At 33.4% G+C, this 25,769-nt stretch overlaps 3 protein-coding genes across 3 annotated transcripts; 2 read left to right on the forward strand and 1 right to left on the reverse strand.

Annotated features, from left to right (window-relative positions):
• Positions 1-643: 643 nt before the first annotated feature.
• On the reverse strand, positions 644-937 carry LOC117909039 (precursor of CEP14). The gene has a single exon (XM_034822940.1). It carries the CDS (start codon positions 935-937, stop codon positions 644-646), a length of 294 nt encoding a protein of 97 aa, XP_034678831.1.
• Positions 938-12,127: 11,190 nt separating this feature from the next.
• Positions 12,128-12,577, forward strand: LOC117909040. Its single transcript, XM_034822941.1, has one exon. The coding sequence runs from the start codon at positions 12,128-12,130 to the stop codon at positions 12,575-12,577; it is 450 nt and encodes a 149-aa protein (XP_034678832.1).
• A 1,525-nt stretch (positions 12,578-14,102) lies between these two features.
• On the forward strand, positions 14,103-14,549 carry LOC117909043. Its single transcript, XM_034822945.1, has one exon. It carries the CDS (start codon positions 14,103-14,105, stop codon positions 14,547-14,549), a length of 447 nt encoding a protein of 148 aa, XP_034678836.1.
• The last annotated feature ends 11,220 nt before the right edge of the window (positions 14,550-25,769 follow it).

The raw sequence follows: 25,769 nt of genomic DNA on the forward strand, positions 1-25,769 counted from the left end.
TGAAAATAATTTAAATACGTTATTAAAAAAACCCTATTTTCAAGACATATTCTTAAAAAAGTTCATGTTTTATAAAAAAAAAAATTATCAAACATATTTTTAAGTCTAAAGAATAATTTACTATTTTTAAGTATAAAAATTATTTTTAAAAACACTTCTCAAATTGTTTTTCACACCTAAAAAAGAATAAATAAATTAATCATTTTGGATGATTTCATGAAGTTCTTTTAAGAGTTGAACTTCCATTTATCCATATTTCAAGAAAAAGTAAACTGTTCTCTTTCCATACCATTCCCATAAAATGAAGCTCTTGTTTCTGGTTCCCATTCCATAAGAATGAATACTGACACCAATGTATGAACATATGCATCGTGACCAAAACAGTAAATATTGACTAATTTTCATTTGCTTATGTAATCATCAAGACAAATACAAACACATTTTCTTGTTTAATTTAAACCAACAAGTATAAAATATACATTGTCTACGTATACATTTAATCAAACTATCAAACTCTCAAACTCAAAACCCCCAAGCAAAAGAAAAATACAAATCATATAACAGTATAAATTCTCAATTTTCTAAGAGGTAGGCTAATCTTCCCAAGAAAGAGTTGGAATTTTGCATAGAAAGATGAGTATATCTAATGTCCAATTCCTGGACTTGGGACAGACTCTCCTAGCATCCTATCTTTAATGCTGGGAAGATGGATACTGAAGAGCCTCCCATTGATATTGACCATTGCATAACCTTTATCACTAGGAGAAGAAGGTGGTGTAGAACCCTTGGGAAGAGAAGGTAGGATCAGACTCTCCTCCATAGAAGAAACCCCTCCTTTCTTCTCCATGCTCAACAACTTCCTTGCATCTAAAGCAGAAATGGAGAGCACCAGTACAAGAATGAAGATTAGGGGAACTGAAGAGCTTGACTTAGCCATGCGGACTGGTGGGGAAGAGATTAGTAGTCAGAGAAACAAAGAAGATTTTGAGATATTGGGAGGCCTTTGGGGTATGGGTCTATTGCAGTTTGGTTGTGTGTGGCACTTCCTAGGGTTTATATATATAGAGAGAGAGAGACGTGAGATGATCAAGTGGGTTGGCTGAGTCAACATTTTTGAAGTTGAAGAGAGAGGGAATATTTTTGCTCCTACTTTGTAAATATTGGGTTAGGTTCTTAGGCATGCATATGCTCTGGTCAAGCCGCCTGCCGGCCTCTATTTCTTGGCAAAACTTCAAACACTTTTTGACTTGTTGGTATCCAACCTTAAGGGAAATCCCTTTGAGCTTAGGGAGTAGAGTCAATAAGCAGAGAAATTAACTTCATTGAGGTTCGAACTCATGATCTTTCGTAAGTTGAAACCGAGATCATACTAAATTACACATCGACTTAAAAGCTTAAACCGATTGGTACGTAATAGATTTATAATGTCTATCAAACCAATTAAGGCTAAACCCTGAACAGTTTTGGTTTCAATGTATGGGACAAGCTTCCTTATTTGGCTTGGACATTGTGGTACATTCATTAATATTGGGCACATGCATGTTGTCGATGGTAATTTTCCAAATGTTGCAGTCCCCATTGCTTTCATGTGCTAGAATTGAGAGCATTCTAGTGCTAAAAAAAAAAAACCCATATGTCCGTATGCCTTTGATGGCGATATATACCCAGACCAATGGTGACAGCACTAACTATTGAGAGGGACAGATGCTACACATTCAAGGAGGCATCCATAGATCTTTCCTGGAAACCCATCCAGTATTTTCAGAAGATACATGAATGTTATCAAATTTATGCTACAAGTGCCACTTTATTTGACTACTCGAGAGACTCAAAAGGGGCCCATTAGCATTAGTTCACTTCTATGGAAGCTTGATGGTTTCACACCCAATTCTAAAAACTAATAAAAGTAACATATATATATATATATATATATATATATATAAATAGGTATGCAAATAATCATAATATTAAAGGGTATTTATGTCAAAAATGAGTTATTTTTCAAATTAAAGAATTGGAGAGATTAATTTTATAAATTTGAAATTTTTTATCTCTTTTAATCATTTTTTTTATTGAGAAGAAAAAAAAACCCTTTTTATTTGAGATATTATGAAAATGGTTCATACGGTTTGGCCGACTTGGGTTGGGCTATGGTTGAAAAATAAATAAATATTTGAAGTCAACCACCTGTTTCTGTGCTAGTGAGATCCTCAGAAAACACAACAAATGAAAGCAGACAAAGGGGCATGGGTGAGTCAAATATATTAAAGAGTTTGATTCCCCAATAAGTGTCATTGCTATAATAGTTATATTAGAAAGAGGGTCACACGCTTGTATATGTGTAAGAGTTTGATTCCCCAGTAAGTGTCATCGCTATAATTGTTATATTAGGAGGGCCACACGCTTGTAGATGTGTAACTTGTTGACATTTTCAATACATGTACTTGCTCAAATTTGTAATTTTTATCTAATATTTGCAGTTGTACATGTAGTTTTGAACCAGTCTATATGGATTAAAGTCCTTTTAAATTTTCATAAAGCAATAAATTTGAATTTGGGTATGGTAGGGTAGGGTCCATTTGGTGTTTATGTCTAATACTTACTCACCATGTAGGGCTAAATATGATTAAAAGCCATTTTGTATATATGGGAGGTGATGCCTTTTATTAGAGCTGTTGCAAGAAAATTCTTAAAAAAAATAAAAAAATAAAAAAAATTGTGTGAGAAACTATGTATGTTGGAACTAAATAAATATATATTGGAAAGAAAAAAGATGAGCTTGTTGGGCTCTTATGTGGGCTCAAGTGGAAGTGTTCTAAGAAGCCTTTGATATTGGGCTTGGCCCTTTTCATAGGAGCCATATAAAGGGCAACATGCTAAAATTTTGAAGATTAAAATATGATATGCTATATATAATTATCAATTAAACAAAAACTTATTATATATATCAACCTTTACATGTTCAGTGGATGATAGTAAGTTTTGGTGTGTTGAATGATATCATTATCATTGAATCCCATACTTTCATAACATATCTATCTAACAAATATTCAATAAGATAGTATTTAAAGATTTAGAAGTAGTTGAATACTTATTCCATAAAGACTTTGTTCAATCTAATCACACCATTTAATCCTTAAAAAAACATTTTTAGTGGGTTATATATATATATATATATATATATATATATATATATATATATATTTCATCTCCAAGAATAAAAAATTGATCGAGGAATCGGTCTGCTTAAGATCATGAAGCAATCTTGCCTTTCTTTCTTATGATTAATGTTTTTGTTTTTTACTTTTGAGCTTTGATTGAGTTTCCTTCTAATATAGGAGAAGAAAATGAGTTTTTTCGAAATTTCATATACATAGTTAATTTAGTCAATGTTTATCGATTTTGAATTATTTCCTACCTTATAAAATGTTTAACATGGTTCTAATAACTTATCTACTTCCAATTCCCATTGATTTGTAAAGATTTTGGTCCAAAAACCATACTTACTTTTCCAACATATTTCTACTTATTTTAATTCCTTCATTTTCCTTTTAATTAAATAGCAACATCAATGATTCATATTATCTTAACGATTCTCTCATGCTTAGTTCAAATTAATTATTTACTAAAATGATTTTAAAGTTGGGGTTAGTAGAAGTCAACTTTTCTTTCACAATATTAACATATGGATTTGTCTTAGCTAGGGAATCTTCCATGCCATGTAGGTTAATGTTCTTGGCCAACGAGCAGAACAACACGCTGCTAACTAGTTCTTGGAGGCCAATATTATAGCCCTTTTTCAATCTTTCATATCCAAATACATGATATTAGTGTGGAACTAACTGATATAGTTTCTAATTGACTTCCTTCAAGGTTGATGGTTATTGAAAAGGTTGTCACCTCCCTTTCATAAGCATGTACTATAAAGATACCGGCTTGGCAAAACGTTGTATACCGAGTAAATCAAGAAAATATGGATAGTCGAAAATGATGAAATCAATTTAATGGACTAAAACTACCTATAGAACTAATATTTTTTATTTTCTAAATATTGTGAACTTGCCATTAGAGAAATGTTGATTAGTATATATATATATGTCTCTACACAATCAATAACTTTTTGAAGCTTTATTTAGCTTCTTGTTAAATGGTGAGAGGGCAGCTTTTAGAGTTTGTTTGATAATATTTTGAAAATAATTCTTAAAAACAATTTCATAATTTTTAGAAACAAAATTTTATTTTAAAACTAAATTTTGATAAGATAAAGAAATAAAAGATTAAGAAGATGATGTGAATGCCGGTTAGGGTTAGGTTTAGGACCGGGGGCTATGTGAAATTGATGAAAAACACTTGAAATTTATTATAAATTAAAATCACATTATTTTGAAAATTAATTTCTCAAAAACCCATTTTTAGTTCAAAGTTCATCAAGTACATTCTTCAATTTGAAAATTCAAAGAAACATAATACTATTTTAAAAAATTTCATATATATTTCCACAAGTTAATCATCATTTTCAATTTTTATCTTGTAAAGCAAGTGTTAGTAATAATTGAGCCACTTAACTTCTTAAATAACTTAAACAAAGACTCATATCAATAATTAATCAATTAATTTAATTCTTAGTCCCCCCACCCAAAAAAAAGCCATGCAAAATCAAGGATAATCAATTAATCAAGATAGCCTAACTATTATTGTTGTTTTTTTTTTCATATTTCCAAGATTTCAATCATTTAGAGTGAAATTTATAAGTTCAAAGTTTTCAAACTCGTTGATACTAATCCAATTAATTCTCGACTCAAGCATTTAAAAAAAAAGTTTTATTTAAAAGAAAAGCAAACATCAAACATAAAATCAATACAAATCTAATCAATAATTTGCTCAAATGACTCTCAAGCATGGTATAAACAAAGAAGATAAAATAGAAAAATTCTAGAAATTCAAATACTATACAAAATTGTAGAAAAAAATAAACAAAAAAAACAAAATAGGTAAGAAAAATTAGAAAAACCAAATAGGTTTAGAAGTAATCATGGGTACAAGTTCAATGCCAGGTGGCAAAGGACAAGGAGGAAGCACTACTAAGAAATGAGAGAGAGAGAGAGTTAATATTTTCAATTTTTAAAGTAAGAAGGTGGAATGTTTGTCCTAAATTTAAGCTCCACAGCTCTGTACTTATTTGTACAAAGCAAAAAATCCAATTTTCTTATATTTTTTTAGCAACCAAACAGAACATATTTAGTATATATCTTAAAGAATTGTGAAACGTGCAGAGATGCAGGCAACATATATTCAAAAAATCAAGAAAATAGATATTAATGTAAAAAAATCCAAGGGGAATAATATGTATTAAAGTAATATGGAAAGAAAATGTTTAGAGAAATATGGAAATAAAAGAATAAAATAAATAAATAAATTATCTAATTTTTTTGTAAAAAGAATAATATATATTAAAAATAAAGAAATATATATATATATATATATATAGTTAAAAGGTTAAGATAATGAGAAAGATGCATGGAACAAAGGATTTTTTAATGAATAAATTATCTATTTTTTTTTTATGAAAAATATATTAAAGAATAAAGAAATATGAAAAAAGAATCCACGGACAATAACATAATTTTTTAATAAATAAATTATTTAATTTTTTTATAAGAATTTATGAAAATATAGATTAAATAATAAAGAAACATGAAAAAACAAGGTTTACTAATATAAACTATTTAATTTTTTTTTATAAAAAAGGATAAAAAAATAATGGAAAAAAAGTAGGAATTATTAGCAAATACTTAATTTTATATATATAAAAAAAAAGAAATAAGGAAAAATGCAAGGAACATAATAGGAATTAGTAAATATTTAAAATCTTTCTAAAAAGAATAATATATATTAAGTAATAAATAAATATGGAAAAAAGAAGGTTCACATGATGGCATATAATTGGAATTTTTAATAAATAAAAAGATATTTTAGAATAAAAAAGTCAACGATAATTTTTCATATTTTATAATTAAGGAGTATAAATATATATATTTTTTCCTTCATATTTTTCTTATTTTCATTTTTTTTCCTAATTAATGTCCAACTTTTCAAAATGTCTGGCACTTAAATGCACTTGGGAAAAAGTACAAGTAAAAGAAAATAGAAAAGAAATACCAAAAATAAAAAAACTGTTATAACTGAAGTAATGAATGTCACCACTGTTAATTAAGTATTATTTATGACTTCCATTAATACTCATTAATGAAAACCATTAATGTTATTTATGAGTTTCATTAATATTCATTAATGGGGATATTAATGGAAGCCATTTGAAAAGCCTATAAAAGGGCTTCCCATCTCCTATAATATACATCCCGAGAAAAAGAAAGAAATTATCTTCCTCTCATTCTCTCTGTTTTTCATTCTCTAACTTTCTCAACTCTTTTCTCTGATTTCTTCTTCCCTATTATATATCAAAGTAAGATATATTTCATATCTACTACTTTGATTTGCATTATATTTGTCCTTGTTTTACAACACGTTATCAGCACGAATTGCTCTGAAGGTAATTCTCGTATCTTGAACTTGAAGTTATTTATATAGAATAAAATTTTACATATTTATATTATTATTGATTTGTTTTGTTACATATTATTAAAAGTTATAAACAAATTATTTTATTCTGTTTATAATCAAAGTTATACCAATGCTATCAAGCTATTATAATTGATTCTAATAATATTGTTTTGTCATATATTTGAAATTATTTGACAATGTCGAATCTCACAAAACTCAAATTTGTGGCACTGGACATTTCGAGAAAGAACTCTCTGTCTTGGATCCTTGATGTTGAAATACATTTTGATGCAATAATCTTGGAGCTATGATCAAAGAAGGAAATTAAGCATCCCTGCAGAATCGCACAAAAACATTTATTTTCCTTCGTCATCATCTCCATGAAGGTTTTTTTTTTAAAAAAGAAGTTTTTGATGAAAAATCACCAGTCTCATCCAACTAGATTTGAATCATTCCCTGAAGTGAATGCAATATCGTCCCAAACTCGTGGATGTGGATGAGAACGTGGTTGTGGTCGTGGAAGAAATTCCCGATACCATGGTTCTTATAATAATAATTTTCAGAAAATGAAAGCCTCATTGCACCATAAGAAGTGGAACAATACGAAATGGAACAATACTGAGGCAAAACAAGAAAATGGGAAGCGTTTACAAGATAAACCTCCTAAGAACCATGAGAATAATTGTTTTAGATGTGGTATGAAGGGGCATTGGTTGCGTGCCTGTCGTACGCCCAAACATTTGGTCGACCTTTACCAAGCATCAATAAAAGCAAAAGGAAAAGAGATAGAGATGAACTTTACCGATGGTGATGGATTAGACTTAACCTACTATGACATTGATTTCTTTGGAGGTCCTAATGAAAAAACAGACCATTTGATAAATGATGAGAAAATTAACATTGATTGATGTTACTTTATATATGAAATAATATATTATTATGTCTTATATTTACATTTTATTTTCTTTTGTTATTTACATTATGCCTTGTTTTTTTAGTTATATCTAAAATCCATGTGTTATTTGGTCTCAAGATGAATGATGATGATGTATATCTCGCAAACTGTGCAACCACGCACACGATTCTTCGAGATAAAAGATATTTCCTCGAATTGATATTAATAAAAGCTAATGTAAGTACCATATCTGGTACTACAAACTTAGTTGAAGGCTTTGGAAGAGCAAACATAACATTGCCAAATGGAACTAGATTCCATATAAATGACGCTTTATATTCTAGCAAATCTAGAAGAAATTTGCTCAGTTTTAAAGATATTCGCAAAAATGGATATCATATTGAAACTATGAATGAAGATAATGTAGAATATCTTTACATTAATTCCATTATATCTAGCCACAAGCTTATAATGGAAAAACTGCCTGCTTTCTCCTCTGGGTTGTATCATACAACTATAAAGCCTATTGAATCATATGTTGTCGTGAATCAGAAGTTCAACGACCCAAAAGTTTTTGTCCTTTGGCATGACAGGCTAGGTCACCTAGGGTCTTCAATGATGCGTCGAATAATCGAACACTCACATGGGCATCCACTAAAGAACCAGAAGATTCTTTCGCCCAATGAATACTCATGTGTTGCTTGCTCACGAGGTAAATTGATAATCAGACCATCTTTTACTAAAGTCATATCTGAGTCACCAGTCTTTTTAGAAAGAATACATGGGGACATATGTGGGCCTATCCATCCACCATGTGGACCATTCCATTATTTTATGATCTTAATAGATGCTTCTACTAGGTGGTCACATGTTTGTCTCCTTTCTACACGTAACGTTGCCTTTGCTAGACTCCTTGCACAAATAATCAGATTACTAACACAATTTCTAGATTATCCAATTAAGACAATACGTCTTGATAATGCTGACGAATTTACTTCTCAAACATTCATTAACTATTGCATGTCAGTAGGGATAAATATTGAGCATCCTGTTGCTCATACTCATACCCAAAATGGTTTAGCAGAATCCTTCATCAAGCGTCTCCAATTAATAGCTCGACCATTACTAATGAAAACCAAATTACCTACTTCCACCTAGGGACATGCTATTATGCATGCTGCATCTTTAGTCTGTATTCGACCTATAACTTACCATGAATACTTCCCTTCATAACTTGTGCTTGGAAAAAAACCAAATATTTCTCACTTACGAATCTTTGGTTGTGCAGTATATGTACCAATTGCACCTACACAACGCACTAAAATGGGTTCCTAACGAAGATTTGGGATTTATGTAGGTTTTGATTCTCCATCTATCATAAGATATCTTGAACCTTTTATATGCGATGTTTTTACAGCCCGCTTTGCAGATTGTCATTTTAATGAGAGTGTTTTCCCATCATTAGGGGGAGAAAAGTCGATTCTTGAAGAACGACGAGAAATTAGTTAGAAGGCATCTACTATGACCCATCTTGATCCTCGTACAAATCAATGTGAACTAGAAGTTCAAAGGATCATTCATTTGTAAAATCTTGCAAATCAATTACCAGATGCATTCATTGATACAAAGAAAGTGACAAAGTCACATATCCCGGCTACAAATACTCCAACACAGATTGATGTCCCTGTAGGACAGTTAACAAATGAATATAAGATACGCCTGAAGCATGGTAGACCTGTCGACTCAAAGGATGTAACTCCCCGGAAGAGGAGAACCCAAGAAAAACTTGGCACTCTAGAATAGACCATTAAAACAACTGATCAGTTTAAAATTGATAAATCTATAGCCCTAGAAGAGGCACAAATAATGCAGAAAGCCCCTGAAGAGGCACAGGCACCTAAAAATTGTGAGATCTCAGTAAGTTATGTACACACGGGAGAAAATGGGATCGAAATAATATTGTTATTAACAATATTTTTGCTTTCCAAGTGGCCTCTGAAGTCATAAGAAATGATGAAGATCTCGAACCACAAAATGTGGAAGAATGTCGATATAGAAATGATTGGCCAAAATGGAAAGAAGCTATACAGGTAGAGTTAAACTCATTAACAAAACGAGAAGTTTTTGGACCTGTAGTCCAAACACCTGAAAATGTAAAGCCTGTTGGATACAAATGGGTATTTGTACGAAAGCGCAATGAGAATAATGAGATCATAAGATATAAAGCGCGATTAGTAGCATAAGGTTTCTCGCAGATACCTGGTATTGACTATGAGAAAACATATTCTCCCGTCATGGACGCAATCACATTTCGTTTCTTAATTAGTTTGGCAGTCTCAGAAGGACTGGATATGCATCTCATGGATGTTATTACAGCATATTTATACAGATCCATAGATAATGATATATACATGAAAATCCCTAAAGGATTTAAATTGCCTGAATCAAATAGTACAAAGCCTCGTAGCATGTACTCAATCAAGTTACAACGATCCTTGTATGAATTAAAGCAATCTAGATGCATGTGGTACAATTGCCTTAGTGAATACTTGCTAAAAGAAGGGTATGTGAATAACCCTATATGCCTATGCATCTTCATTAAGAAATCAGAAATCGGATTTGCAATTATTGCAGTGTATGTTGATGACTTAAATCTTGTTGGAACTCTTGAAGAGCTCACAAGAACAACAAATTACTTAAAAAAGGAATTTGAGATGAAAGATCTTAGAAAAACAAAATTTTGTCTCGGCCTACAGATCGAGCATTTTCCACATGGAGTATTAGTACATCAATCAACATACATTAAGAAAGTTTTGAAGCGTTTTTATATGGATAAATCACATCCTTTAAGTTCTCCAATGGTTGTCCAATCATTTGATGTGAAAAAGGACTCATTTCGTCCTTGCGAAAAAAATGAAGAGTTACTTGGTCGTGAAGTACCATATCTTGGTGCTATTGGTGCACTTATGTATCTTGCCAATTGTACACGCCCCGACATTGTTTTTTCTGTCAATTTATTAGCAAGATATAGTTTCGCTCCAACTCGAAGACATTGGAATGGTATCAAACATATATTGCGTTATCTTCACGGAACTACTGATATGGGTTTATTTTACTCAAAGGTCAAAGCAACAATTGCTTGGATATGCAAATGCAGGATATTTTTCAGATCCACATAAAGGTAGGTCACAAACAGGGTATGTGTTTAATTGCAATGGTACTGCTATTTTATGGAGATCTGTCAAACAAACAATGGTGGCTACATCATCAAATCATTCAGAAATATTGACAATTCATGAAGCAAGTCGTGAATGTATATGGCTAAGATCTATGATCCAGCATATTCGGGAATCATGTGGACTCTCCTCTATCAAAGGTGACCCGACAATATTATTTGAAGATAATGTTGCATGCATTGCACAAATAATAGGGGGTTATATTAAAGGATATAGAACTAAACACATTTCACCAAAATTCTTTTATACACATGAACTCCAGAAGAGTGGTGAAATTGATGTGCAACAAATACGCTCAAGTGATAATCTAACAGATTTATTCACAAAATCATTGCCAACTTCAACATTCAAGAAGTTAATACACAGGATTGGAATGTGTCAACTCAATAATATCGACATGAGGGGGAGTATGCTTGTAAAAGGGTGTTAGTGTACTGTACTTTTTTTTCCTTCATCCAGGTTTTGTCCTACTGGGTTTTACTAGCAAGGTTTTTAACGAGGCAGTCCTAATATACCAAGAAAAGAATATTGTACTCTTTTTCCTTCGCTAGGTTTTTCCTATAGGGTTTTTTACTGGTAAGGTTTTAATGAGGCATATTCTTCAATATGGTGTACATCCAAGGGGGAGTGTTATAACTGAAGTAATGAATGTCACCACATTAATATTAATTAAGTATTATTTATGACTTCCATTAATACTCATTAATTAAAACCATTAATGTTATTTATGAGTTTCATTAATATTCATTAATGGAGATATTAATGGAAGCCATTTGGAAAGCCTATAAAAGGGCTTCCCATCTCCTATAATATACATCCCGAGAAAAAGAAAGAAATTCTCTTCCTCTCATTCTCTCTGTTTTTCATTCTCTCAACTGTCTCAACTCTCTTCTCTGATTTCTTCTTCCCTATTATATATCAAAGTAAGATATATTTCATCTCTACTACTTTGATTTGTATTGTATTTGTCCTTATTTTACAAAATAAACAAAAAGTTGAAGCAAAATAAAATAATAGTTTTAAATTTCAAATATAATATTTTCTAACATGACTTTTAAAATTTGTTCCTCTCATTTTCATTTTTTATATGAAGAATAAAGAAAATTCAAAATGTATAAATCTATCAATAACTCTTATTATATATATATTTTTTTCTACTTTTTCCGAGAAGCTTCTTGTCCAACTAGGAGGCCAATCATGTTGGAGTCAGCAAGAAAACTTCACAAAAAAGAACATTTACTAAATAATAAAGAAATATAGAAAAAGGACACTTTTTTAGGTTGAGTTTATAAAATGTATAAACCCTAAAGAGCCCATGCAAAGAATATCTATGTATATAAACCCCACAAAGTTCCGTACAAATGGCTCACTGCAATAGACCCCATACCTAAAGAGCTCTTTAGTTTCTTTTTGGTTAACTCTCTCACCGTTCTGCATGGCTACGTTAAGCTCAATTTCTCTTATCTTCATTCTTGTACTGGTCTTCTCTACTCCAACTTTTGAAGCAAGAAAGATGCTGAGCTTGAAGAAGGGAGAGGTCTCCTCAATGGAGGAGAGTTTGGAGCTAGCTTCTTTCCTTCCCAAAGTCCCTAAACCCGCTTCTTCTTCTTCTTCAAGTGATGACGAAGGTCATGCACGGGTGGTCAATATCAATGGGAGATTCTTCACTCTTCATCTACCAAGCATTAATGATCATAGGATACTCGAAGAGGCTATACCAAGTCCTGGAGTTGGTCATCACAGGATACTCGAAGAGTCCATACCAAGCCCTGGAGTTGGTCATCACAGGATACTCGAAGAGTCCATACCAAGCCCTGAAGTTGGTCATCATAGGATACTCAAAGAATCTGTACCAAGTCCTGGAGTTGGTCATCATAAGCATTAGATGTGTTACCGTCATCGATCTTTCTATGCCAAACAAGAAAGTACTATGTGTTTGTAGTTGTAGTTATGACTAAATATGTTCTTTTAGGATATCAATCATGAATAAAATAATGCTACTCTTGTCATCCTCTATACCATTTCTTTTTACTAGTTTAATAAGGTGACATGTGATGATTAATGAAGAAATGAAAATATCAATGGAAAAAAAAATTCTTAAATAACTTTTCATTGTTTGTATTCTGATCTTATTTGTTTAACATTTGTTTATAACTTTATACCTTGATTTTCATTCATTTATGTTATTTTTTAACTGTTTTATATCTCATCATATATATTTCAACGGTCTAAATTTGTTATTCGTAAGGTAACATTTTGGTACTCAAGTTTTCCTAAATATATATATATATATATTTTCATGAAAAGAAACTTGTTAGAACACTAGGAGATGTCTACATCTAATATATAATTTAACTTTACATCCAAGTAGTTCACAAAAGTTAGATAACTTGTAGATATCCTTTCCAAATGTGGTCATCATAAAAAAGTATAGAATTGAACCTACCATTATTGCAAAAGTTCATCCATTTAGATAATTTATGAGAAAAAGTTTAGTTGATTATTGTAGTAAGAAAATTTGTAATAAGGAACTTTGGAATCTTAATATGATCAAGTTTTTGTCAAAACGTCACCTAGGTCTTGTAATAAAAGGGAGGTTCTATCTCGGGGTTTGAAAGTGCTAGACTTTCGTATATCATTTGGTTTATATTATTTCACAATAAACTACTAAGATTAGGTTTCAAAAATATTTTTAAAATTAGATATACCATATATACTATACTTTCTATAGACAAAAAATTTTAATAGATTAAATTATCACAAAATTGTTCATCAAAATTGTGGCTTCTTAACTCAATAACATTTGGGTTTAAAAAGTGACGATTGATGAAATTTGAAACACTATAAAATCAAATCTTTCAAAATAAAATAAAATCAATTAATTAAAGTAAAGAGAGAATTAAAAGTAAATATTCTCTTGGCAAAATTCCCAAGAAAAAAAGGAAACAAATCTTCTAATAAAATAAATATTCCTTGTAGGCAAATTTTCCAAAACAAAGAAAACAAATCTTGCAATTAAAGTAAAAGGAAATTAGAAACAAATATTCTCTCCTCAGCAAATTCTCCACAATAAAGGTGTTAGTGCATTAGGTTATTTAGGTTAAGTTGACAATTTTATTCCATCTATCCTTATTTAGGACTCTACATACTTTTTTTGTGAAAGATTCGAGATTGTTGTGGAATCAAGGAGGTAAGTATAGTTGAGTTATTTGATAATAATAAAAAAAAATATAGAAAAAGGACGCTTTTTTAGGTTGAGTTTGTAAAATGTATAAACACTAAAGAGCCCATGCAAAGAATGTCTATGTATATAAACCCCACAAAGTTCCATACAAATGGCTCACTGCAATAGACCCCATATCTCAAGAGCTCCTTTAGTTTCTTTTTGGTTAACTCTCTCATCGTTCTACATGGCTACGTTAAGCTCAATTTCTCCTATCTTCATTCTTGTACTGGTCTTCTCTACTCCAACTTTTGAAGCAAGAAAGATGCTGAGATTGAAGAAGGGAGAGGTCTCCTCAATGGAGGAGAGTTTGGAGCTAGCTTCTTTCCTTCCCAAAGTCCCTAAACCCGCTTCTTCTTCTTCAAGTGATGACGAAGGTCATGCACGGGTGGTCAGTATCAATGGGAGATTCTTCACTCTTCATCTACCAAGCATTAATGATCATAGGATACGCGAAGAGGCTATACCAAGTCCTGGAGTTGGTCATCACAGGATACTCGAAGAGTCCATACCAAGCCCTGGAGTTGGTCATCAAAGGATACTCGAAGAGTCCATACCAAGCCCTGGAGTTGGTCATCATAGGATACTAGAAGAATCTGTACCAAGTCCTGGAGTTGGTCATCACACGCATTAGATTTGTTACTGTCATCTTTCTATGCCAAACAAGAAAGTACTATGTGTTTGTGGTTGTAGTTATGAATAAATATGTTGTTTTAGGATATCAATTATGAATAAAATAATGCTACTCTTGTCAGCCTCTATACCATTTCTTTTTACTAGTTTAATAAGGTGACATGTGATGATTAATGAAGAAATGAAAATATCAATGAAAAAATAAAAATTCTTAAATAATTTTTCATTGTTTGTACTCTGATCTTATTTGTTTAACATTTATTTATAACTTTATACCTTGATTTCATTCATTTATGTTATTTTTTAAATGTTTTATATCTCATCATACATATTTCAACAATCTAAATTTGTTATTCGTAAGGTAACATTTTGGTAATCAAGTTTTCCTATATATATATATATATATATATATATATATATATATATATATATATATTCATGAAAAGAAACTTATTAGAACACTAGGAGATGTCCCCATCTAATATATAATTGAACTTTAAATCCAAGTAGTTCACAAAAGTTAGATAACTTGTAGATATCCTTTCCAAATGTGGTCATCGTAAAAAAAGTATAGAATTGAACCTACCACTATTGCAAAAGTTCATCCATTTTAGATAATTTATGAGAAAAAGTTTAGTTGATTATTGTAATAAGAAAATTTGTAATAAGGAACTTTGGAATCTTAATATGATCAAGTTTTTGTCAAAATGTCACCTAAGTCCTGTAATAAAAGGGAGATTCTATCTCGGGGTTTGAAAGTGCTAGACCTTCGTATATCATTTGGTTTATATTATTTCCCAATAGACTACTAAGATTAGGTTTCAAAAATATTTTTAAAATTAGAGATACCATATATACTATACTTTCTATAGACATAAAAATTTTAATAGATTAAATTATCACTAAATTGTTCATCAAAATTGTGGTTTCTTAACTCAATAACATTTGGGTTCAAAAAGTTATGATTGATGAAATTTGAAACGCTATAAAATCAAGTCTTTCAAAATAAAATAAAATCAATTAATTAAAGTAAAGAGAGAATTAAAAGTAAATATTCTCTTGGCAAATTTTCCAAGAAAAAAAGGAAACAAATCTTCTAATGAAATAAATATTCCTTGTAGGCAAATTTCCCAAAACAAAGGAAAAAAAATCTTGGAATTGAAGTAAAAAGAAATTAGAAACAAATATTCTCTCCTTATCAAATTCTCCACAATAAAGGCGTTAGTACAATAAAGGCGTTAGTGCATGTTTTGGACTTTACGTACTTTTTTTGTGAAGGATTCAAGAAGATTGTTGTGGAATCAAGTTCGGATTAAAGAGGTAAGTATAGTTGAGTTATTTGATAATAATGACATAAAAGGCATAGAGTGGACTTATGAAAATTAGAAATAAAATTAATTTGAAAAAAAATTAAATTTAAAAAATCTTTTCAAATAAAATCAATTTGGAAAAGAATTTAAATTTTAAAAAGAATATTTTTTCAAATATTTTTTTTTAATTTAAAATATAAAATATTTCCAAATCAATCCAAGATTGTTATGAAATCAAGTTCGGATTAAAGAGGTAAGTATAGTTGGGTTATTTGATAATAATGACATAAAAGGCATAGAGTGGAGTTATGAAAATTAGAAATAAAATTAATTTGAAAAAAAATTAAATTAAAATTTTTTTAAAATCTTTTCAAATAAAATCAATTTGGAAAATAATTTAAATTTTTAAAAGAATATTTTTCAAATATTTTTTAAAATTTAAAATATAAAATATTTCCAAATCAATCCAAGATTGTTTGGAATCAAGTTCGGATTAAAGAGGTAAGTATAGTTGGGTTATTTGATAAGAATGACATAAAAGGCAGAGTGGAGTTATGAAAATTAGAAATAAAATAAATTTGGAAAAAAGATTAAATTAAATTTTTTTTTAAATCTTTTCAAATAATAAAATCAATTTGGAAAAGAATTTAAATTTTAAAAAGAATATTTTTTTCAAATATTTTTTTAATTTAAAATATAAAATATTTCCAAATCAATCCAAATCTTTATAAAATTCTTCAATTTCTAAATTATTGTTTTTGTAAAATATGATTCCTAAATAGATTTTAAGTTCATTATGTTTTCTCTTACGAATGTTTATCGAAAGTGTTCTTAAAAAATGAGATGCACCTAAACTTTAAGTCATTATTCTATGCACTTAACTCAAAACTCTCAAAAATTTCATGATTCTTATTTTTGGGTTCATAGGAAAGATCCTCACCCCCTTGAGGGGATGAGGAGTCCACAAAGGAGCATGGTGGTGCCACATTGTGGATATGAGATTAGGTTCTAGGATGTAAGTTTTAATAAGTAACAAGCACCAAGTAAATTTGTGTACCTCTTCTTCGTATTATAACTTTACGGTGTCTGACCCATAGTTTTTTATCTCTACAATTAGTGTAGGGGTTTTTCATGTAAAATTCTTGTCTCTTGTGTGTTGATGTTTCATTGATCATCTTTAATCTACTAGGGTTCAATTGATTAAAAAGATTGAGACCCTTCTCATAGGTTTAATAGGGTTAAGATTTTCAACTCTTATATTAAAATCTTTAAAATACACTCATTCACCTTCTTTTGAGTATTATCCTATTGGATTATAATTTAGAATTATGATAGTTAAATAGTTGAAAATATTTATTTTTGGGCTTAAAAGTTCAAACACCTCTTCATCACCTTTAGGTATTCCATAAACTAGATTAAATAACTTTCAAAATGAAATAAATATTCCAATTGAAATCAAAATAGAGTTAAAAATAAATATTCTCTTGTTTACAAGTTTCCTATGGAGATAAGTTGATAAAATTAAGGAACTAAATTTTTTAAATTAAGCAATTAAATCTTAAAGATTTCAAATATAATTCTTTAATTTCAACTATAAATAATGGTAACTTCCTTCAATGACGAGGATTGGAAAAACACCAATATCACACAAGAAAATAGGTTTCACAAAAAATAAAAGACTTCGCAAAATATCCTTACAAGTCCACAAAATTCAACAAATTCATTCGGGAATAAACTACTTTAAGCCTTCCTTCATATTGTGATCAAAGTGACTAAATCAGAGAAAAAAAAAATCTTTAGTAAAGAATATTATCACAAAGATTGTATCGTGAAATTATTTTAATACACAATTTTTGTTTGCATATTTTTTTCAATAGTTTTGCTTATTTTATAGGATTTTCCAAAATATGTGCATACACTTTCTTTTTTATACATTAATTAGTGATAGAAAGTCTCTTGTAAAAAAAACATAAAATAAAATAAACAAAAGAATATTATAATCTTAAAAAGCTCCTTTTAGCTCAATTTTAAAAATTCAAGGCTATTGTCGGTTCCCAAAAATTTGAGGGAAAATGGTAAAGAAAGAAAAAGTAAAAAGAAAAGAAAACCAAGAAAAAAGAAAATAAATGTAAAATTAATAAATTATTTTTATATATTACTTAAAATTCATTATACTTATTTAACCATTCTATATAAAGATTAAAATTTTAGAAAATATATAAGTTTCTAATCAATTGTAATTATATTTTATTTTTTTAATATGTTTCACAATATAACCAAATATAAGAAAATAATTTTCTTCAATATTCTTATTCTTTTCTAAGTACTTTCCGAAACCAAATATAACCTAAAAACATAATACTAGGTAAACACAAACGCTTGTTAGACAAACTTAGTCATCCTAATTTGTAAAATAAAAGACAGATAAGTGTAACTGATGTTACACTCATTGGTGATACCTGATCAGCACATAACCCTAATTAATGAGCCAATCCTATCATTTTGTGAAGGGAATGCCCCAGTTAATTAATCATCCAACACCATGTTCAGTACCTATAAGAGGAAAAGGAAGACCTCATGAGTCCAGGCGGCTCACTTTAAATTTGAGTGGAGGCACACCATTCATTTGTGCCTCAGCCACCACCAAAATGTACATGCATGTATGGGTATTTTAGCACTAAAAATGCTGATAATTGTAGGACATGCCGTGAAGTAAATGGGGGTTTCAGCCACAGCAAAATCACTTTAAACAACAGGGTCCATCCCAGACAAGGAAGATGAATACCCCATCACATTGGAGCACTCAAAAGAAAAGGTCTCAGGATAGTGCGTCCCTCACCCAATTTCCTCTGTCCATTCCCAAAAACCACACATGCCTCTTGGCTCCGTCTGAATCACGGAAGGAATCAGGAAAAGAAAAAGAATCAAATGGGGATATCGATTGCCTTGTTGGATTTATTTACCATTTATATATTTAAGTTCTCATCTTTTATATAAAAAAAATATGAAAAATAAATTTAGAGAAGCATGTAACAAAAGTTTACAAAGTTTGGACTTTTTTTTTTCATCTTAAAACTTTTTTCCTCCATTTTCCTCTATTTTCTTTTCCTTAAAATTAATCTTCAATTTTTCCTATACTACTTTTTCCCTCAATTCTATCATATTTTATTTTTCTTTCTATGTTTTACAATAAATTAAATAAGAGATTTTAGATTTGTTTTCTTTTTCTTTTTTTCTTTTCTCTTTTCTCTTTTCTCTTTTCTCAGCACCTTTAATTTGTGATCCAACTAGAGGCCAAACATATTTAGTCAGCGCGCAAACTTCATCACTAGGCTGGGTTTATCATTAAGTATAAACCCCAAATAGTCCATGCAAAGGATCTCTCTCTCTCTCTCTCTCTCTCTCTCTCTCTCTCTCTCTCTCTCTATATATATATATATATATATATATATATATATATATATATATATATATAAACCCCACAAAGTTCCATACAAAGTGCACATTACAATTACAATAGACCCCATATCTCAAAAGTCCCCCAGTTTCTTTGAGCCAACTGTCTCACCATTCTACATGGCTAAGTCAAGCTCAATTTCCCTTATCTTCATTCTTGTACTAGTCTGCTCCACTCCAGCTTTTGAAGCAAGAAAGGTATTGTGCTTGAAGAAGGGAGAGGTCTCCTCAATGGAGGAGAGTTTTGACCTTGCTTCCCTTCCCAAAGGCCCTACACCACATTCTTCTTCAAGAGATAAGCTAACATCAAACATAAAATCAATACAAATCTAATCAATAATTTGCTCAAATAAATCTCAAGCATGGTATAAACATAGAAGATAGAAATAGAAAAATTCTAGAAATTGAAATACCATACAAAATTGTAAAATTAAATAAATAAAAAAACTAGAAAAACAAAATAGATAAGAAAAACTAGAAAAACCAAATAGGTTTAGAAGTAATCATTGGTACGAGTTCAATGCAAGGTTGACAAAAGGAGAAAGAGGAAGCACTACTAAGAAATGGGAGAGAGAGAAAGAGAGAAAGAGTTACTATTTTCGATTTTGAAAGTAAGAAGGTGGAAAGCTTGTCTTAAATTTAAGCTCCACAACTCTTTACTTATTTGTACAAAGCAAAAAAATCCAATTTTCTTATATTTTCTTAGCAACCAAATAGAACTGTGGACCCCGCATTTCGGCTCATGCGTTTCCCACTCGATGGCGAGCTTGCTTTTAATTTGAAAAATGATTTTTATTGATTAGGAAAAATGACTTGGAGTCGCCACTTATTTTTTGTTTTATTTTTAAAAGGGTAAACAAAATAAGAAAGAAAAACTCTAAGTGTGACTCTTTATTTTGGAAAAGGCGGTCTGCGAAAAACCGAATCGGGTTCGGGGGTCAGGTTACTTATCGGGAAGGTACGGTACAGACCGTAGCACCCCTTTAAGTCCCTAAAGTCGGGTTTCTACTAATAAAATGAAGCAATCATGGCAATTGATAAGGAAATCAATGAATACTCAGAGTAATCATGCACACGTGAGAATCTAAACATGCAAACTGAAAATGACCAGAGCGAATGTGGATGCGTACCTGGGCAGTGATCCATGAAGCGCTATCAAGAAGTGAGGTTAGTGCACAATTAAGGAGTAATTTCGAGCATATCATAGAGCATAATAGAAACAATCATGCATGGCAACTAAATCAATCAATCAAATCAATCAATTATAAAGTCACATATGTCGGGCTCCTACCAAAACCCATTTATTTTGCATGAATTAATATCATAGATTCCATTATTCCGGAATTATGAAAAAAAACATTCATGCCTATTAAAATCAAGAGGAGTAGAAGATTGCGGGCGGAAATGGATCCGGCGAATCACGAGTGTCTAACGAGCCAAGCTGTCCGGGGAATCTGAATTGTCGGCTGGACAGAATTCCGGATGTGAAACATTCGAAGAAGGTGGGACGTCAGCGAACAGAATTTCGGATGTGAGGCATCCGGAGAAGGTGGGATGCGTCGGCCGGACAGAATTCCGGATGTGAGACATCCGGAGAAGGTGGGACGTCGGCGGACAGAATTCCGGATGTGAGACATCCGGAGAAGGTGGGACGTCGGCGGATAGACTTCCGGATGTGAGACATCCGGAGAAGGTGGGATGTCGGCGGACAGAATTCCGAATGTGAGACATCCGGAGAAGGTGGGATGCGTCGGCCGGACAGAATTCCGAATGTGAGACATCCGGTGAAGGTGGGACGACGGCGGACAGAATTCCGGATATGAGACATCCAAAGAAGGTGGGATGTCGGCGGACAGAATTCCGGATGTGAAACATCCGGAGAAGGTGGGACGTCGGCCGGACATAATTCTTCCCTGGGTAGAATGATAAATAAATAAATAAATAAATAAAAAGAAATGCAGGCACGACCTCACAAATCAAAAGCATGTGATGAATCTTCTCTCAAAATTTTCCAGAACAGAGAGAATGAGTAAGTATACTCCAAGCATCGAGGATAACCCGCAAACAATCAAGAAACAGAGGAGAGTAGTTTAAAATAGTCGGTGTAAACAAGTTGAAAGCTGAGTTAGAAATCAAGCATAACATGGAGGCAAACGAACTCAGATTCCATAAGAACATAATAAAATCTCCAATGCTCGTATCCAAACACCAAAATAGAATTTTATCGATATCGAAAAACAAAATAGAGAAGGTAATGAACAGGGTCCATACCTGAAAAGCTTCCTCGCAGATCTTAGCTCACCTGACTTCAAGCCCTGTTTTTATGACCCTCTTTGAAGATGCCCAGATCAGGACCTTCTTTCCCAAGGCTACTCTTCAAACTATCTTCTCCTCATCTCCCTCTCCCCATTTTCAAATATCTCCAGCCAAACACTAGGAAAACTCGAATGCTCTCCTCCCCTCACTCACTAAAACCCAGCCCTGCGTCACGAAGACCAAAAAGAGCTTTTCAAAGAGCCTCTCCCAAAAAATCTTTCCCCCCTTACTCCTTCTGTCTTCCCCCTTACTTTCTTTCCTGGTGTCCTTTTTCTTTCCCAACTGCTCTCCTATTCCTTACTCAGCTGGTCACCATCCCAACTAACGCCATGGCCACGGTCAGCTGCTCCGGCACGTGTTTCATGTAGCTAGCTTGAAGAAAATAGGTCCCCCCACCTCTGGCAACTGGCCCTCTCCATAACAGAAAGAATACGCTCCTGCAGGTTCCTTGCCAGGTGTCTCCTTTTGGTTGCTTCTTCAAAAGCACTATTGTGATTCCTTACCAGTCAATCAGAAGACAGCATGTGGCACCTTGAGAGCCTTCCACCTGCAAAGATGAGCTGTAGGAAAAATGAGGAATAATGAATCCCAAATAGGGGTCTACAAATATGCCCCTCTTCGGTAGAGTTCACGAGTGTAAGGAATATGAACACCGGAATGAAAAGAAAGTGTGAATAGTGAGTGGAATGAAGTGAACTCTACCGAAGAACAGAAGAGCCCCCAATGGGACACTAGTGAAACGCGAACTCACTCAGACCAATAGACGAACGCAAAGGCTCTAATCCTAAGAGAAAAGAGTGTCTCAAAATGCCTCTAAAGCCACACTAAGGATCTGGGCTCCCTCTAAGACGTCTCCAAAAGTGATTCGAAGATCGATGTCAAAGATGAGTAACGGTCAAACCACCCTAGAGTATAAGAAAGAACACGTCCAAAAGAGACTGCCCTATGTGGACTACATGATGAATATGCGATAAGCACAGGGTAACGAAGTGAGGAAAATCGAGGAAGAATGCAAAACCATGAAGGTAAGATGTATAATGCCAGTGGATATGCGAATACCAAGAATTGCGACCCTGAGTGATACAACTAAGGAGAAATGACTCTGAACGTTAAAACTCGGAAAGATGGTGACTCAAAATCAAACAAGGCTCAACTATGTAGGCGCGACTCGGAGGCGAACAAGACTCAACACAAACTGATAAAACAATGACTGATCGATATAGGTGCGGTCCCAGAAACTGAACTCGAACTGACAAGATGATGACCGATTGATATAGGTGCGGTCCCGACTCGAACTGAACATGAAAGTGATAAGAACATGGCCGATCGATATAGGTGCGGTCCCAAAAACTGAACTGTCATGACAAGGAGATGGCCGATCGATATAGGTGCGGCCCCGACTCAAACTCAAACTCATAAGATGATGACCGATTGATATAGGTGTAGTCCTAGAAACTGAACTGGCATGACAAGGAGATGGCCGACCGATATAGGTGCGGCCCTGAACTCTAACTGACAAGAAAATGACCGATCGACATAGATGCGGTCCTAGAAACTGAACTGACATGACAAGGAGATGGTCAATCGATATAGGTGCGGCCCCGACTCAAAGTCAAACTCATAAGATGATGACCGATCGATATAGGTGCGGTCCCAGAAACTGAACTGACATGACAAGGAGATGGCCGATCGATATAGGTGCGGCCCCGACTCAAACTCAAACTCATAAGATGATGACAAATCGATATAAGTGCGGTCCCAGAAACTGAACTAACATGACAAGGAGATGGCCGATCGATATAGGCGCGGCCCCGAACTCTAACTGACAAGACAATGACCGATCGACATAGGTGCGGTCCCGACTCGAAAACTCAAATTGACAAGATGATGACCGATTGATATAGGTGCAGTCCTGACTCAATAACTCAAACTGACAAGACGAATGACCGATCAATATAGGTGCGGTCCTGACTCGAAAACTCAAACTGACAAGATGATGACCAATCGATATAGGTGCGGTCCCGAAAACTCGATAACTCAAACTGACACGATGAATGACCGATCAATATAGGTGTGATCCCAACTCGAACTGAACTGAAACTAATAGGATGAATGACCGATCGATATAGGTGCGGTCCCGACACAAAGTGAACATGAAAAGTGATAGGAACATGGCCGATCGATATAGGTGCGGCCCCGAAAACTCGATAACTCAAACTGACACGACGAATGACCGATTAATATAGGTGCGGCCCAGACTCAAACTTAAACTGATAAGGAGATGACCGATCGATATAGGTGCGGTCCCGAAAACTCGATAACTCAAACTGACACGACGAATGACAGATCAATATAGGTGCGGTCCCAACTCGAACTGAACTGAAACTAATAGGATGAATGACCGATCGATATAGGTACGGTCCCGACACAAAGTGAACATGAAAAGTGATAGGAACATGGCCGATCGATATAGGTACGGTCCCGAAAACTCGATAACTCAAACTGACACGACGAATGACCGATCAATATAGGTGCGGTCCCAACTTGAACTGAACTGAAACTAATAGGATGAATGACCGATTGATATAGGTGCAGTCCCGACACAAAGTGAACATGAAAAGTGATAGGAACATGGCCGATCGATATAGGTGCGGCCCCGAAAACTCGATAACTCAAACTGACACGACGAATGACCGATCAATATAGGTGCAGCCCCGACTGAAACTCAAACTGATAAGAAGATGACCGATTGATATAGGTGCTGTCCCAAAAACTCGATAACTCAAACTGACACGACGAATGACCGATCAATATAGGTGCGGTCCCAACTCAAACTAAACTGAAACTAATAGGATGAATGACCGATCGATATAGGTGCAGTCTCGACACAAAGTGAACATGAAAAGTGATAGGAACATGACCGATCGATATAGGTGCGGCCCCTACTCAAACTAACTCGAACTGACAAGATGATGATCGATTGATATAGGTGCGGTCCCGACTCAAACTGACAAGAAGATGGCCGATCGATATAGGTGCGGCCCCAACTCGAACTGAACTGAAACTAATAGGATGAATGACCGATCGATATAGGTGCGGTCCCGACACAAAGTGAACATGAAAAGTGATAGGAACATGGCCGATCGATATAGGTGCGGCCTCGAAAAATTGATAACTCAAACTGACACGACGAATGACAGATCAATATAGGTGCGGCCCCGACTCAAACTCAAACTAATAAGAAGATAACCGATCGATATAGGTGCGGTCCCGAAAACTTGATAACTCAAACTAACACGACGAATGACCGATCAATATAGGTGCGGCCCAACTCGAACTGAACTGAAACTAATAGGATGAATGACCGATCGATATAGCTGCGGTCCCGACACAAAGTGAACATGAAAAGTGATAGGAACATGGCCAATCGATATAGGTGTAGCCTCGAAAACTCGATAACTCAAACTGACACGACAAATGACCGATCAATATAGGTGCGGCCCCGACTCAAACTGAACTGACATGATGGTGATCTGATCAAGTGGCCCAAAGCCAAAAGATATCCAGGATAACGATGCAAGCAAATTTGGAAGGAGGGGATATGCCCCAGTATGATCTCATGAGGATCAACAACTAGGTCAAAAGATAGTGAAACAAGTGAAAGGTCCGATGATCCTAAAGAAGGCTAGAAAAGGAGGGTATGCCCCAGTATGGAACTCACAGGGGTCAACAACTAGATCAAAAAGGTGAATGAAACCTATGAAAGGTCCGGTGTTCTCAGGGAAAGGGAGGAATGCCCCAGTATGCGACTTGAGGGAGTCAACAACTAGATCAGAAAGTGAATGAAACCTATGGAAGGTCTAGTGCTCTCGGGGAATGAGGATATGCCCCAGTATGCAATGACGAATAAGCAGAGATGCAAAATGCCTCTAAACCACTGTACTCTGAAATATGCTCATCCATCATGTAATGAAAATGTCCAACCTCAGATGGGTAATGCCAAATAGGACCATGTGTCACGACACCATGCTGACAAAACAAAACTAACTGATGAATAACAATAATAATGATGACCAGTGCTCAAAATGAAAAGAGCGAGCAAATCAACACTCAACATGCCAACTATCAAAATGAAAGCA

The sequence above is a fragment of the Vitis riparia genome, chromosome 19 (assembly GCF_004353265.1).
Source record: "Vitis riparia cultivar Riparia Gloire de Montpellier isolate 1030 chromosome 19, EGFV_Vit.rip_1.0, whole genome shotgun sequence".
Lineage (NCBI taxonomy): Eukaryota > Viridiplantae > Streptophyta > Magnoliopsida > Vitales > Vitaceae > Vitis > Vitis riparia.

Coding starts and splice junctions, on each gene's coding strand:
- LOC117909039 (XM_034822940.1), bottom strand. CDS start 937: ATGGCTAAGTCAAGCTCTTCAGTTCCCCTAATCTTCATTCTTGTACTG.
- LOC117909040 (XM_034822941.1), top strand. CDS start 12,128: ATGGCTACGTTAAGCTCAATTTCTCTTATCTTCATTCTTGTACTGGTC.
- LOC117909043 (XM_034822945.1), top strand. CDS start 14,103: ATGGCTACGTTAAGCTCAATTTCTCCTATCTTCATTCTTGTACTGGTC.